This window comes from Lampris incognitus, chromosome 10, assembly GCF_029633865.1.
Source record: "Lampris incognitus isolate fLamInc1 chromosome 10, fLamInc1.hap2, whole genome shotgun sequence".
NCBI lineage: Eukaryota > Metazoa > Chordata > Actinopteri > Lampriformes > Lampridae > Lampris > Lampris incognitus.
The window spans coordinates 52,611,609-52,628,860 of NC_079220.1; the positions used below are offsets into that span (position 1 = coordinate 52,611,609).

General features: G+C 44.1%; 1 protein-coding gene and 1 pseudogene across 1 annotated transcript in view; one reads left to right on the forward strand and one right to left on the reverse strand.

Moving 5' to 3' along the window:
- The first annotated feature begins 276 nt into the window (after positions 1-276).
- Positions 277-5,646, forward strand: LOC130119862 (centriolar coiled-coil protein of 110 kDa-like; annotated as a pseudogene).
- A 1,589-nt stretch (positions 5,647-7,235) lies between these two features.
- The window catches only part of LOC130119340 (nuclear GTPase SLIP-GC-like), a 37,857-nt gene continuing 27,840 nt past the window's right edge, over positions 7,236-17,252 (reverse strand). The window contains exons 14-19 of the mRNA XM_056287801.1: positions 16,467-16,621; positions 16,265-16,376; positions 12,150-12,258; positions 11,831-11,964; positions 11,521-11,605; positions 7,236-8,553 (exon numbers count right to left, since the gene is read on the reverse strand). Coding sequence (XP_056143776.1) covers positions 8,483-8,553; positions 11,521-11,605; positions 11,831-11,964; positions 12,150-12,258; positions 16,265-16,376; positions 16,467-16,621 — 666 coding nt within the window. The 3' untranslated portion in view covers positions 7,236-8,482. The remainder of the gene's footprint in view (positions 8,554-11,520; positions 11,606-11,830; positions 11,965-12,149; positions 12,259-16,264; positions 16,377-16,466; positions 16,622-17,252) is intronic.

Consider the following 17,252-nt stretch of genomic DNA (forward strand, 5'->3'; position numbering starts at 1 on the left):
CAGTGGTTTTATGGACAGTGGATTGAAGCGTTGCAACAAACCCCTGACTCGTTGGAAATGTCTGTTTTTTCATAGATGGATATACGGTTGTTTTTTTTAAAGGAGGACAGCCAGGTTCAGGTGAGAGAAACGTCAAAACGACATCTCATTGTATTGCCCACAGCAATCCATTCATCTTTTATAAGATTATAAATTCTCTTGTTTGGCTGTTACGTTTGCCTTTTGGTTGACAGCACAAAGAGGGGGAGAGGAGGATAGAGAGGGAGAGAAAGCAGGATGGAGTCAGCAGAAAGAGAGAGCAGGAAGAACCAGGTGAGAAAATGGGACAGGTAGTCAAGAAAGACCTTTTATAAATGCCAAGGCGGCTGCTGTTTTGTTCATATTCATTGCAGTGGACTCTACAATGAATTCACAAAACTAAGCAGTGTGTTGATATTCTGTTATTAAATGTGTATTCTCCCCAACCTCCCCTTACATTGATTTACACCACACATAGTCTGTTAATAAATAAACCAACGGTCAGGGTCAGGTATTTAGCAGACGCTTTTATCCAAAGCAACTAACAGACACAAACAAACAGAGTATAGGCCAATATCATTTTCTAGTTGAATACATTTTTGTGTGTGACTGTCAGTGCAAAGAGGGAGAGAGGAGAACCATGGGGCAAAGTAGACTAAAGCGCTTTGAGTGGCTGTTGCAGCTACAAAAGCGCTATTACAAAAAAACAACAAATTGATGATTGATTGACTCCAGCACTTGGCTATGATGTCAGTCGAGAACGAGGTGCTTGAGAGAGTCAGCTACCAAAAAGTGATAGATTTGCCACCCTCAAGGTGAGGCGACACAGCATAATGTTTAAGCGACATTGCACTTTAGGGTAGGATGGGTTGGGTTTTGGGGTGAATTGAGCCAATGTTAAAACAATCTTTTTTCAATTATTGTTTACCCCTCATTATCTTTTATTTTGATGCTGGTAGTTAATGAAGAAAGTGACTTTTTAAAAACTTTTTTTTCCATTTAGTCAATATTTTTCTACCTTTGTAAACTAAGTGATGGTTTTGTGGCTCAACATTAAAGTAAGTTTTCTCAGATTTGTTGTCTTTCTAGTCACATAATTGAATAATTGATGTATAAGAGGAAATGCTTTTATTAACAGGTCTAAAATGGTCAGCAGAGAGTAGCCGGACAAATTACAGTAACACACACGCAGTTGTCTGCATATTGGCAAGTCAGTTTGACCTCTATCAATTTGCTTGTACTGCCCTTCTATAAATAGCATTTTCCAAGTCTCAGAACAGACTCTTCCTAACATTCTAAACATGGCTTGAACTGTATCACTGCCACTTGAAGATTGAAGCGACAGAGTATAAATCTATTCTTCACTTTTGGGATTGGGGCATGTGGGTGATTGAACACTTTTGCAATGCACTGTATGCATGTTGGGAGGCACGGTGGCACAGTGGTTAGCACGGTCGCCAGCCTCACAGCAAGAAGGTCCTGGGTTCGAGCCCCGGGGGAGTCCAACCTTGGGGAGTTGTCCCGGGTCGTCCCTTTGTGTGGAGTTTGCATGTTTTCCCCGTGTCTGCGTGGGTTTCCTCCGGGGGCTCCGGTTTCCTCTTACAGTCCAGAGACATCTAGGTCAGGTGAATCGGCCGTACTAAATTGCCCCTAGGTATGAATGTGTGTGTGTGTGTGTGTGGGTGGGCCCTGTGATGGCCTGGCGGCTTGTCCAGGATGTCTCCCCGCCTGCTGCCCAATGACTGCTGGGATAGGTTCCAGCATCCCCGCGCCCCTGAGAGCAGGATAAATGGTTCGAATAATGGATGGATGGATGTATGCATATCATTCTCATAAGGGGCTGAGCCCCCCTGAAGGTCTGATCCTAGAATCGCCCCTGTCTGGAGAGCCTTTTGAGGAGGTCTAGGGAGTACGTAGAGAGGGAGCAGAGTCGGCAAGAGTCAAAAGTCAACATTGGGCTCACCCCTACGCCCCCACCCGAGAGCCTCTCTGACAAGGAGAACGAGAGTCGTAGTCCACTGGGAGAAAGCAGAATTGAGTTTGGATTCAGCCTGCGTCACAGCCCTGTGGGCCCACCTCACACCCAGACCCAGCAGTCTGGCTGCCTCTCACCTACTGTACCTGACCCTAATGGCAGCCTCCATAGTACAGAACCCAGCCTCAGTCCTCATGCACAGACCCCGCCCTGTCTCTGCTGGTAACATCCATTTCTGCTTCCCCGCTGACCCAGCAGACCTCATACCCAGAAGCCCAGTAAGGTCAGGGGAGCCTGCAGCCATGGCGGCTTGGGGAGAGTCACTGTTAGGGGGCACAAGGTCCTCAGGTCACTGGGGCCTGGTAGGGAGTGGTGGTGGTGGGGGTAGTGGGAGTAGCAGTCGTCGATCCAGCCACTGTGGTAACAGTCCGGTTCGGGAACTATGCAGCCCTGTCAGAGCCTCAGGATCCAGCCTGATGGGCCACTATGACCATCTGGCTTTAGGGTTTCACCGGCGCTGTCACACCCTTGACAGTCAGCTGCATCCCGCCCACTCCCCTTCTGGAGTTGATTACATAGACCGCAGCCAGGAGAGGGTTCCTCGCTTTATGGCGGGGGTTACTCGCTTGGCCCCTAACCGTCGGTCCCCTGTGGCCCCCTTGAACCAGTCATATGATGTAGAGAATCCCTCACCGTCTGTGCTAAGGCCCCATGTGACCCATGACCTCTCCCAGGTGAACCTCAGGATGGAGCCAAATGGTCTTCAGGAGCCAAACAATCGCAGAATGGCGCAAAACAAAAATGGAACTGAGCAGCTGGACAGGAAGAAAGGTAGGACTGAGAAAATATGAACATGGTGTTAAACTATTCATGAAAGCTCATTTGTTAAAAGTCTCATTCCCACTTATAAATCAATAGACATGTGAAAGGGGGATAGGGAAACAACAAATGTAAAAGATGGAAAGGTAAGGGTTGCATGCACGCATTCAGTCTTTGTGTGTGTGTGTGTGTGTACATGTACTTCCTCAGAGGACACTGAGCGGAGAGTGCAGGCTCTTGAGGAAATGCAGAGGCGTCTGGAGGAGGAGCATGCCTTGCAGATGTCTCTCCTGGCTGAGCAGGAGAAAGAGCAACAGCGCCTTCTACAGGTCAGCATATTGAGTTACACCAAATCTTTTGAAAAAATTTGGGGGGGGGGTAAAGGGGGGAGGGGTTTCCAAACACGCATATTGTTCCAGAGTGCCTTACATTTAACGCCTCACATATTTACCCACCCACACAGACACTCATACACCGATGGTGGTGTCAACCATACAAGGTAACGTTCAACTCATCGGGAGCAGTTACGGTTTAGGCGTTTTGCTCAGGGACACCTCGACATTTTTGCAAGGAACTGAGGATCGAACCAGCAACCATCCAAATACCGGATGACCTGCTCTACCTCCTGGGCCACTGACACCCTACCCCCTTTGAAAATACCCTTGATCTCATTTTGTTCTATTCTTTTCCAGAGTGTGAGAGACACTAGGATGTCGTTCTTTTCTGTGTGTGTGTGTGTGCTTAGGAACTGGAAGACAAAGAGAGGAGACCGAAGGAGCCCAGGTGTGACAGAAACATGAGTGAGGATACTGGGGGGCAGGAGCAAAGGTCTGTGAGTGACAGCTATGCTGTTGTAAGCCCCTCCTGCCCTAGACTCAGCCCTGCCCACACCCCAAGTGTACAGTCACCTGGACACAGTATAGGTAGTTTCATTACAGGTAATTATTTCTGTTTGTGTAAATGAAATAGCGGCGATGAAAGGTCAGTAAGCATGAGGGTCTTGATGCTGATGAAAATGTTCTGGTTGAACAGAAATTACTGTCCGTACAGAACAGTGAGTCGCCATCGAAGTGCTGCGTCTCTTTATTACCCTCTCCAGGTTCCCCCTCTCCTCTCAGTTCCTGTGTGTCCTCTCCTTCTGTCCAGCCCCCTGTCTATCTGTGGGGACCCAGCTGGGGGACTAAGCCCCGGGCAAGACTCAGTCAGGTGGGTACGCGCCGTCCGTCATATGTGTGGAAGCGGGTTGTGCGTGTGTTTGTTTGCAGATTCACCTTCCTCCTTTTTAAACGTCCTGTCTTTCTTTAGAAGTTATTTTACATTTACGCACCAGCCCAAAATTTTACTTTCTCCATCAGCGTCCCTGTGAAACATCCGTCTGAACTATATTCGCATGCCTTTGCTGTGTGCCCGCTGCTTTTGCTCCAGATTCTAACTGCAAAGCAGCAAAGGGCACTCTGTCGACTTGGTGCCATCACCCGCGGTTTCCTCACCCGCAGACTGCTGAAAAGGAGGTCAAACACCTACGTCAGACTGTGTCGGTGAGTGCGCACAGGCGAGCCTGCTCTCAACGTGCAACGTTATGCGCGACCACTTCAGAGAAGCGGTTCCCAGGTATTTAGAAAGTTATTTTATTTACGTCTCAAGCCGCTGATTAGCACACCCGTGTCCATGTGTTTTGCGTGCTCAGGACACACAGGAGTTCATCCACTCATTCAGGACTCACAGTCCACAGAAGAAAGGCGCTATCTCAGCACAAGAACTCTCCCTACAGGAGAGAGTCAGAGCCCAGGTACACACACACACACACACAAATAAAAATTCACACAAAGAAGAAAACTATCCATCTATATATGTGTGTGTGTGTGTGTTTGTGTGTGGTCAGTTACGAGCAGCCCTATATGACGTCCATGACATCTTCTTTGTGATGCCTCTGGAGGAGCGGTTAGCACTGCTGCAGCAGGACAGGGAGCTCTGCGCAGAGAGGAAACTGCGGGAGTTGGAAACCCCGCGTCTCTTGTTTACTTCGAAAAATCAGAACCTACTGCTTCACTCGTGTACTCTCAGCATCACTTGGAAGTGAACCACATTCTGCCGTAAAGTTTAAAAATACACTTGTTCTCTCATGGCATCAAACTCACAGGAGAAAGCCAAGTGCCCCAAGGAGAGAGTAGCGCTATCCTCTGCAACACGGAGGTCACTGGACAGAAAAAGGAGGTGAGATGAGCAGGGTGAGAGCTCCTATAAATGTGGATTTACTGATTTACTGCAACTGGATTTAGTGGATTTACAGTCTTTAGAGCTTATAGTTCTTATGGTATGGTAACCTTTTCATAACCGCCAGTCCTCTTATTTTGTGTTCTTGCTGTATCTTCAGGGTTGGGCAATCCCCGGCCCAGGTTAGGAAGACGCAGCAGAAGCCAAAAAGCCCAACTGCTAATAGGTACTGAACCCGGCTGGGCTTTTTAGTAACCCTGCTGTTTAGGAAATATCAGCGAGCTCCTTTTTCCTGCTCCGATTTGACCAAAAGCTAGTCTCCCTCACGCCCTCCCCCCCTCTCCTCTCTCAGGATCCTGAAACCGAGCCAAGGCCAAAATGCCCCTGTCCCGGGCCAGCTAAGTCGCCAAGGGTGAGTATAACCATGGCTTCTCCATACATGATGTATGTGCCTGAGCTTATTTTACATTGATTATGAAGTAATGAATATCGTCCAAAGTAGTTTTACTGGACGCCTTCAAACTTTTTGGGGGTTCCCTATCAGGAGCTGGTACAGAAAAACCCCAGAGGAAAGAGTGAGGCGTGCTGACAGCCTGAATAAACAGCACTCCCTGGGTTAAGAGGGGGCTCCAACACACCCCCACCTGTCAACTTGAAGCCGTCATTTTACCGGCAGAGTTACACCATCACAAATCCAATTAAAGCTGCCAACAGTACGATGGTCTGTAGTCTGCCTTCTGAGGTCCTACCGGCTGTAGTTAACACTAAACACTACCTTGGGGATCAATATCATGATGCCATTGTTGTTGGTTGTTTTGTTCTTTGTGTCAGTCTAGTTGTGGTTTGCCGAAATGATTTCTGTGTGCCATGGCTGTTCGTTGTCCGCAGCATTCACATGGTGCTGGAGGCCTCGTGTAGGGTTTTTAAATCGCCAGATAGCAGAACTTAAAGGTTTTAAACGGTAGGAGAACTTGTGAAATACTTGATGTACTTTCATGCAAGCTAGAGAAGAAAAAGTTTTTCAAAAAAGGAGGGGTGGGGGTAAAAAGACAAATCGGTGCCTAAGAGAAACGATGACGCCTTCCCTCCTGCCTTTAGTAACCTGACACGGACGCCTGTTGTGTTTCTGAATTGTTCCTTGCCTCCGGTGCAGCCGCCTTCACAAACACCAACGCCATGCTGGTAGTTACAAACTGTAGTTGAGTTTATTTGCATGTATAATTGATGACATATGAGAATCCCATTAAAGGGTTCTGGACTCCTCTCTGCAGCCCCTCCCGTACATAACGGTGCCGACATTCGATCAATTCATGTAAACACTTGCACAGATTTCAACATGCTTTAACTGTTTGGCATAGATCGATGCCAACTGTATAAAAAAATGAATATATTTATGCACATAGTTGAGTTCTGTTTTTGGAGATATTTGCTGATGGCAACCAGACTTCACGTTTTAATTATAGCAAGATGCACCGCTGACGGTGGATCTTAAATGTTGGTGTTTGGCGGGGAAAAAAAGAAGTTCAGATATCAAAACCATTCAGAATGCATGAAGAATTCACAGAAGTGTCCACTGTGTAACTGTCTAACAACGCTGTGCGTTAATAAAGCCAAAACTCAGAATACAGTTCAAATTGTAAAATTGACATTAATAAAAACACTTACTCGCTGCTGCGAAAGCACTCCTTTAGCCTTCTGCTGTGGTGGCACCATTACTGAGTTAGTGGAATCAGTCATCCATCAGAGGATGGTGGCAGATGTACTCTTAGCCCCCCCCCCCCCCCCATTTCCATCTATGTGAGGAGGGAACAACCATCCCTGACCCAAAAGAGTACATCTGTCACCATCTTACCGTGATTGCAACTATTCCCCAATCCTCTGTGAGTAGTACACATGGCCGTTGTAACTCTGGTTAATGGTCACGCCAATTTGCATATGAAACAGGTGGTTGGTTTGGGTCGTTATGCCACTGTATTGTTTATAAGGGTGGGGATACCTGCAGTCAGATGAGACTGGAGAGGTCACTTAGATGAGTGATGAGACGTTTCTCTCAATAAACGTTGTGTCCAGATGAACTGATTCAACTTTCTGTGGTTTCCTTACCTGGATTATTGAGCATGCATAAAGACATATTTATGTCATTTACTGTTATTGTTTTTCTTGTAAATTTCAAATGAAGGTTTTTTTTGGGGGGGGGTATTTCCCCCCCTTTTTCTCCCCAATTGTACTTGGCCAATTACCCCACTCTTCAGAGCCGTCCCGGTCGCTGCTCCACCCCCTCTGCCGATCCGGGGAGGGCTGCAGACTACCACACGCCTCCTCTGATATGTGTGGAGTCGCCAGCCGCTTCTTTTCACCTGACAGTGAGGAGTTTCACCAGGGGGACGTAACACGTGGGAGGATCACGCTATTCCCCCCAGTTCTCCCCACAAACAGGCACCCCGATCAACCAAAGGAGGCGCTAGTGCAGCGACCAGGACACATACCCACATCCAGCTTCCCACCCGCAGTCACGGCCAATTGTGTCTGTAGTGGGACGCCTGACCAAGCCGGACGTAATACAGTGATTCGAACCAGTGATACCCGTATAGGTAGACAATGGAATAGACCGCCACGCCACCCAGATACCCAGTCAAGAGGTTTAAGGAGCTTTCTCTTCACATAATATTTTCTGAACTGACCACAACTTTCAGAACACACGCTGACATTGGTTTACTAATAGAAGAGTACTGCCAACACGATAAACATAATAATGATAACAACGAGGATATTATTCTTCCTAGCTAAGCCATATAAGAGCATAATTGTAGGGATCAAACATGTTTTGGGACAGGCAGAATTGGGACATAATTAGATATAGATGAATCAAGAGGCATGTACATAAGTATGGAAGGTGCCGCATATGATTGATATATAGAGGGGCAGAATTTGGGAAAGCTGGATGAGAATGAGACCAAAAGGATCTGCATATGAGCATGGAATATAGCTGATGATGTCATCACACAGTAGTGAGCGCACACTTTGCAAAGCATACATAAGGTCAAAGTAAACACACAGACCCACTAAAAACCAGTACAGAAAATGTTATAAATGAGGAACTACCCCTCTTGATTTCAAAACTCTTGTAGGTTGTAGTTGCCCTTCGGCCTTTTTAGAAAGACCTCACAGCTACGATGCATTTAAATTGTCCTGCCGGCTGTTATAAATTCATGCCTTAATTTTTCTCTCAAAGTGCCAACAGGAAAAACTTTTTTTCCATTATCGTTCTGCTGATAAAATGCCAATTTGGTTGAGATTTGACACGTTTTAAGAAAAATGCAGTTTATTGTAGGCAATAAACTGCATTTTATCCATGAAACTACGGTGTCCGAATGAACCGATTCAACTCTCCTGGGATTCATACACCCGGATTACTGAGCACGCGCCGAGCTCGTCATTTCATGGGCGACCTTGACTTCACTGATGACTCTCGTCTCCCAGACAATCGTAGTACCTCTTCTTCATCTTCTCGTAATATTCATCGACATCTGCGGAAAAGAGAAGTCACCTTAAAAGATTCCTGTGTGGCCACATTGCACATGATTTACAAAACGGTTTGCAAAAAAACTGGTATTTTCACAGCTGCCGACAAAATCCATGATGCAACCATCATAATTCACAAGTGTCCCTGGATCATCTTTGTAGGTTATTATATTATAAGGTATATTGTTTTTGTATAAGAACATACATATTCCCAATTGACCAGTGAAACCTGTACTCTATATTATGAGTAACCAAAAGGGTACAGGTCCATTGTGTAGCTAGTAGTAACTTGTAACCAGCCCCCACCTGGCTATATTATGAGTAACCAAAAGGGTACAGGTCCATTGTGTAGCTAGTAGTAACTTGTAACCAGCCCCCACCTGGCTATATTATGAGTAACCAAAAGAGTACAGGTCCATTGTGTAGCTAGTAGTAACTTGTAACCAGCCCCCACCTGGCTATATTATGAATAAGCAAAAGAGTACAGGTCCATTGTGTAGCTAGTGGTAACTTGTAACCAGCCCCCACCTGGCTATATTATGAGTAACCAAAAGGGTACAGGTCCATTGTGTAGCTAGTAGTAACTTGTAACCAGCCCCCACCTGGCTATATTATGAGTAACCAAAAGGGTACAGGTCCATTGTGTAGCTAGTAGTAACTTGTAACCAGCCCCCACCTGGCTATATTATGAGTAACCAAAAGAGTACAGGTCCATTGTGTAGCTAGTAGTAACTTGTAACCAGCCCCCACCTGGCTATATTATGAATAAGCAAAAGAGTACAGGTCCATTGTGTAGCTAGTGGTAACTTGTAACCAGCCCCCACCTGGCTATATTATGAGTAACCAAAAGGGTACAGGTCCATTGTGTAGCTAGTAGTAACTTGTAACCAGCCCCCACCTGGCTATATTATGAGTAACCAAAAGGGTACAGGTCCATTGTGTAGCTAGTAGTAACTTGTAACCAGCCTCCACCTGGCTATATTATGAGTAACCAAAAGGGTACAGGTCCATTGTGTAGCTAGTAGTAACTTGTAACCAGCCCCCACCTGGCTATATTATGAGTAACCAAAAGGGTACAGGTCCATTGTGTAGCTAGTAGTAACTTGTAACCAGCCCCCACCTGGCCATATTATAATAAACCAAAGGGGTACAGGTCCATTGTGTAGCTAGTAGTAACTTGTAACCAGCCCCCACCTGGCTATATTATGAGTAACCAAAAGGGTACAGGTCCATTGTGTAGCCAGTAGTAACTTGTAACCAGCCCCCACCTGGCTATATTATGAGTAACCAAAAGGGTACAGGTCCATTGTGTAGCTAGTAGTAACTTGTAACCAGCCCCCACCTGGCTATATTATGAGTAACCAAAGGGGTACAGGTCCATTGTGTAGCTAGTAGTAACTTGTAACCAGCCCCCACCTGGCTATATTATGAGTAACCAAAAGGGTACAGGTCCATTGTGTAGCTAGTAGTAACTTGTAACCAGCCCCCACCTGGCTATATTATGAGTAACCAAAAGAGTACAGGTCCATTGTGTAGCTAGTAGTAACTTGTAACCAGCCCCCACCTGGCTATATTATGAATAAGCAAAAGAGTACAGGTCCATTGTGTAGCTAGTGGTAACTTGTAACCAGCCCCCACCTGGCTATATTATGAGTAACCAAAAGGGTACAGGTCCATTGTGTAGCTAGTAGTAACTTGTAACCAGCCCCCACCTGGCTATATTATGAGTAACCAAAAGGGTACAGGTCCATTGTGTAGCTAGTAGTAACTTGTAACCAGCCTCCACCTGGCTATATTATGAGTAACCAAAAGGGTACAGGTCCATTGTGTAGCTAGTAGTAACTTGTAACCAGCCCCCACCTGGCTATATTATGAGTAACCAAAAGGGTACAGGTCCATTGTGTAGCTAGTAGTAACTTGTAACCAGCCCCCACCTGGCTATATTATGAGTAACCAAAGGGGTACAGGTCCATTGTGTAGCTAGTAGTAACTTGTAACCAGCCCCCACCTGGCTATATTATGAGTAACCAAAAGAGTACAGGTCCATTGTGTAGCTAGTAGTAACTTGTAACCAGCCCCCACCTGGCTATATTATGAGTAACCAAAAGGGTACAGGTCCATTGTGTAGCTAGTAGTAACTTGTAACCAGCCCCCACCTGGCTATATTATGAGTAACCAAAAGAGTACTGGTTGTGTCTGGGAACACAGGCCGGGATAATCCCAGCCTGCCTTCCACCATGAAACATCCGCTCTGCACTCGCATGTTTGCCAAACTTGAGATCATTCTTCACCGTTATAAATCCATTTTTTTGTCAACTATACACAACCAATTTTATATTGTCTCAGTGAAGAGGGTTAAGGCCACAAATTTTCTGGAAAAAATGCAGTGTCCTTCGAGTTGTCTGGAATTCTGAATTTGGTATAACTGCATATGTTGTTAAAAAAATATACTCTAGAAAAGGTTAAACAAAGCAACAGGTTCTTATCTGGCATGTCGTACTGTTGTGCAGCCAAACTGCAGCACGCTAAACCAAGGGGGAGGACAAAGGATTCTAGGCTCCTTTGTCCTTGGAGGTCAGATGGATGCCCATTTCAGCACAGAGCTAGCCACCAAACTCTATGACCTCAGCTTGCCAGCACCAGCGTCACGCCGGGGAAAACACAATTATTGGGTTGTTGTCGATTAAAGGCCATTTCCTCGGCATCTCCTTTGTCATCGGGTATCAAGGACAATAATAAAGCCTCTTTAATGTCCTGGACTCTATTATGAGTTTATCACACATTTCAAATTGAAAATCCAATTCCATTTCAAAAGTTAAGTCAGAATCGGCAGTGTAATCCAAACGCAAACGTGATGCTGCCGATAGATCATATTTTCAATTCATACGAAAGCGATACCCTAAATCAGGCTATTTGGAGAGGCACGCTAAACTGAATGTTTGGAAGATCAGTCTGCCGCAGGCCTCCTTTACCTGGGAGACGCCAGTCGCTTGGGGAGCGGAGAGGCTGCCTCAGGGCTTCCATCAGGATATCCCTCATCTCATTCACGATGTAGATCTGATGGTTAAAATGAAAAACAATTGTAACAGTCATTTATTCCACTTTCATACACGCACCAAAAAAAAAAAACATGCCTGGGGAAATGCTGGTCAAATAACCCCCAAGGGACCAGTGTCAGGTGACTGGTGCACAACTCGTGTACCAATGTGTGATTTGTGGGTCAGAAATTGAGTATCTATAATTATGACCCTATCTAACAGTGGCGAGGTAGGGGATACTAACCTCAAGCTCGACAAGGCGTTTCAGCATCGAGTCCTTGGCTTCGAGGAACATGCTATCCTTGTTAGTCTCTATGTGGCTCAGAAGTATTTTCTGCATTTTCTGCATTGTTCCTTTGCCTGTCACTTCGGCAGCCTCTGAAAATATGGCATTGGTACGATATTTTTCCATCAGTCGTCATAATGCGTTATTACAGACTTTTTCTTCCATATATCTGAAACATGCCACAATGCCCTTTACAGCAAGAGCAAATCCCATATCAGTATGGCTGTGCAAACTGCCCTCATCGCCATTCAGCTGTATGGAAAACTGTCTTTCTTACTGTTGTAGGCAGGGAGCATGGTGCTCTGGATGGACTTTTGGATTGTGCGGTGGATTTCCTTCTTATGCGAGATGATCTTCTCTTTCAGTGTGTTTTTCAATATCATTTGCTGTTTAACACACAAATAGAAACATGAGCATGAAACAAATCTAGATGAGAGCTACAGGCTCACAGAATAATTAAGTCCATAAAAAGTTGTGCAGTCACTGCAAAATCATTTTCTGTGAACTTAGAGCTCGTCGTCCATGGAAGTGCCTGGCCGTAGCTAATGCACAGGACTTCCTCTTCTTACAAGTTTTGAGATGGCTGAGAGGGACGTTTTGGGACAACCACAGCAAATAGTTCCAAATCAAACCACGTCCGGCTCCTCTTCAAAACATATCATGAGTAAACATGAAATAAATAAAGATATGTACGACTGTACCATGCACTTCCTGTTAACACAAAAGGGAGATATTTTTTGAAGCCTTAAAAAACTACCCCATTGGAGTGTGTTGAAAGAAGGTTCAGCAAAGCGTTGAGTTTCTCAATACTGATGAGTTCGGAGACATTTTCATCTATACGACCCGAAATGGCGCATGACAACATTTTCATTGAGGTCCTGGCTCCAAAAGTAGAGAGCCTATCATTTAAGAAATCAAAAAGGAACTGAAATATGGAATAATTGGCGTATGATTCTCTGGCCTACGATTATCTCTCACCTGTCCCAGCAAAAAGGTTTCCAAGGAAATGGATCTAGAGGACTCTAGAACTTGGGGAGAAACCAAATGACGCTATCGTGATGCTGGATTTTGTTGTTGTTATTGAAAACCAACTACTACAGCCATAGCAGACTATTGGAAAGTGCTATTTGCCACGTTGCTTACTTCTCCAGAAACAAGCGTATTACAAAGCCTTTACACGTTCGCATGAAGGAGACCAGCCTAAGATGGAAAACAGTACTAACTCCCATTCTGGGTTTGATATGTTGGACTTGAGAGTACAAACTCACAAGATCTCAAGCAGGTAGAAAACCCGCAGTCAAGTTTGAGGTGAGGGGTACTTGCCAGTATTGCTCAACACTCTGAAAAAGTTGAAACAATTTTTTTTGGCATTACTTTCCTAAAAAGGGAGAATATTTGAAATCGACACCGTTGATCCCTTGCCACAGATTTGCCACAGATTTTCTCTGGGGTGAATTTGGCGATGGAATAAACAGTTGTTTTCCTGTACAAAAAATACAAGAACTTAACGGTGCGGTTGTGGGCTTTGTTTGCTGTATCAGTGGTTTTGCAAGTTTTAGCCTGTTTACCACCAAAAGTGTGTACTTGACATGACGTCTGACCATTTTATAAGCCTACCAAAGACATAGCGACCTGTTTCCAACACACGTTTTCACTGTTTTCAAACTGTTCTTCCTACTTTCAAGGGCTCCACTGTTCCGTGTGAAAATCACTTTGCGGAGACTCGTCACTTGCTTGAGATAGGTAATCCATCTGTTTTATTTTATGCATAAGTCACTTTAAGCGGGACATTGCTGTTGAGTTATGTGAGTTGATTCAAGAAGATTTCTGGAGCTCAGCTGCATTATCCTGCTTGATGCTGGGAGACTGAGGGGGGCATGACTGAAGATGGATCAAGGTCATCTTTTGGATGGACTTTCTGTGGCAGACAAAGCTGGCACATCTTTACTGGACAGAGTCTTTCAGTCATTTATAAACGAATTTCTTTTTAGTGGCTATCTATAAGATCTACAAGTGATGTTTACACTGCTATTTTACATTAGAGTCTATGGCAAGTGTCATTTGTTTTTTTCTTTACTTTATATACACTACCGTTCAAAAGTTTGGGATCACCCAAACAATTTCGTGTTTTCCATGAAAAGTCACACTTATTCACCACCATATGTTGTGAAATGAATAGAAAATAGAGTCAAGACATTGACAAGGTTAGAAATAATGATTTGTATTTGAAATAAGATTTTTTTTACATCAAACTTTGCTTCCGTCAAAGAATCCTCCATTTGCAGCAATTACAGCATTGCAGACCTTTGGCATTCTAGCTGTTAATTTGTTGAGGTAATCTGGAGAAATTGCACCCCACGCTTTCAGAAGCAGCTCCCACAAGTTGGATTGGTTGGATGGGCACTTCTTTGAGCAGATTGAGTTTCTGGAGCATCACATTTGTGGGGTCAATTAAACGCTCAAAATGGCCAGAAAAACAGAACTTTCATCTGAAACTCGACAGTCTATTCTTGTTCTTAGAAATGAAGGCTATTCCATGCGAGAAATTGCTAAGAAATTGAAGATTTCCTACACCGGTGTGTACTACTCCCTTCAGAGGACAGCACAAACAGGCTCTAACAGGTACTATTTAATGAAGATGCCAGTTGGGGACCTGTGAGGCGTCTGTTTCTCAAACTAGAGACTCTAATGTACTTATCTTCTTGCTCAGTTGTGCAACGCGGCCTCCCACTTCTTTTTCTACTCTGGTTAGAGCCTGTTTGTGCTGTCCTCTGAAGGGAGTAGTACACACCGGTGTAGGAAATCTTCAATTTCTTAGCAATTTCTCGCATGGAATAGCCTTCATTTCTAAGAACAAGAATAGACTGTCGAGTTTCAGATGAAAGTTCTCTTTTTCTGGCCATTTTGAGCGTTTAATTGACCCCACAAATGTGATGCTCCAGAAACTCAATCTGCTCAAAGAAGTGCCCATCCAACCAATCCAACTTGTGGGAGCTGCTTCTGGAAGCGTGGGGTGCAATTTCTCCAGATTACCTCAACAAATTAACAGCTAGAATGCCAAAGGTCTGCAATGCTGTAATTGCTGCAAATGGAGGATTCTTTGACGAAAGCAAAGTTTGATGTAAAAAAAATCTTATTTCAAATACAAATCATTATTTCTAACCTTGTCAATGTCTTGACTCTATTTTCTATTCATTTCACAACATATGGTGGTGAATAAGTGTGACTTTTCATGGAAAACACAAAATTGTTTGGGTGATCCCAAACTTTTGAACGGTAGTGTATATGTATATATATATATATACACACGCACACACACACATACACACAGCTGATGGTTGCTTATGGCATGAAACAGGCTTGTACTGTCTCATAAAGAATTTACTTGACTCATTGGATTATATACATATATATATATGTATGTGTGTGTGTATGTGTGTGTGTGTGTGTGTGTGTCTATATACACACACACACACACACACACACACACACACACACGTATATAATGTGTAGAATACACTTTTTTCTAGGGTTTAAACCAGGGGATAAAAATGTGTCTTATTTGAGAAAAAAACAACATAGTAAATAATGTATTTTAAGCATCCCCCCTTTTTTTCTTTTTTTCTCCCCAGTTGTAATTTGGCCAGTTACCCACTCTTCTGAGCCATCCCCGGTCATTGCTCCACCCCCTCTGCCAATCCGGGGAGGGCTGCAGACTACCACATGCCTCTTCCGATACGCATGGAGTCGCCAGCCGCTTCTTTTCCCCTGACAGTGAGGAGTTTCACCACGGGGACGTAGCGCGTGGGAGGATCATGCTATTCCCCCCAGTTCCCCCTCCCCTCTGAAGAGGCGCCCCAACCCACCAGAGGAGGCGCTAGTGTAGCGACCAAGACACATACCCCCATCCGGTTTCCCACCCACAGACACGACCAATTGTGTCTGTAGGGACGCCCGACCAAGCCGGAGGTAACACGGGGATTCGACCCGATGATCCCCATGATGGTAGGCAATGGAATAAACCGCTACACTACCCAGACACCCTGTTTTAAGTATTTCAAAAACACAAATACAAGCGCTTAAAGTACTTTGTTACAAATTCCATATTTTTTGGGCCTGTAAAATACAAATTACAAAATACTCAAAAGTTATTAAATATACATTTTAAATACATTGAATTGAAATACTGCCCATGTCTGATACAATAATACTGAGTTGATGGTGGCTGGCAAAGATCTGTAGAATTTTTAATTTGGGATAGTGTTTAAACCAATATTCTATCAGAAAATTCATAACGCATTTTAGAATTAGCCCTCACCCCTGATGTAGCACTTACTACATATTGTATAATATGTTGTAAAAACTATACAATTAAGTGGTTTCTCAACAAACCTGAGTTTTGATGAAATCCACATGTTGTTGAGACATGCAACTTTGCAGTGAATATGAGATGATGTTGAAGTCCTCAATCTTTTCAAAGAGGGATTTTTTATTCACCTCCATTCTAGGCAAAAGACAGAGCAAAGGATATGGCATCAGTGGTTGTATACGTTTTTATGGATATTAAAATTGACAAAAAATATCAAAAACTTACGAAAACACCTCATGGAACTTCTCACGGATTGCATCACACATAGTTGTGGCCAAAGTGACATTCAGATCTGTGGTGCCCCCATTTCTTGACATGCGAAATCCACCATTCCTGCATGCAGATTTCAGTGTCTGGTGATACCCCATCCAAGTTCCAGCCTAAATGAAGATAAAAGAAATCTGCAATATCACTAAAACACTCGACTGATTCATCCATTCACTGTATTGTAACAATGAAAGGATTTTATTTGCAATCACAAACATATTCTACACATTGGACCATGTTCTCAGTGAAGGGTGAAAAAGGGAAGAAGAATTCTTCCCAGAATTCTTCTTCCTGTGAGAAATTGATGTATAACATATTAAATTGATCTCGGTTACATCAATTTCTTGGTGGACATTACATTACATTTTCAACAACAAATCGCTGTATTCCAATGACAAGACCTCAAAAGAAAATACATAAATTCCTCCTAAATCAAAGAAAGGGGGTCATTCAAACTTGTGGACAGGGAGGAGACTGTATTCAGAGGAAGCTGAGGGGGCAAAAAAGAAAAAAAGGGACATAATGAACGCATAAAGGAAGACAATTAAAAACAAGCCTTTAAGAGCAGTGTGGAGGAAGTGTAAGGAAGGTGTGGGATAGGGATGATCACTGATAATTATCAGTTTTATTATAATAAAACGCCAAACCCGGTGGCAGAAGGGACCTGGCAGAGAGCTAAATAACTAAACACTAGCTTTAACGGGTTTGAGCAGGGCCAGCTCGAGACAAGGAAAACTTAAATCC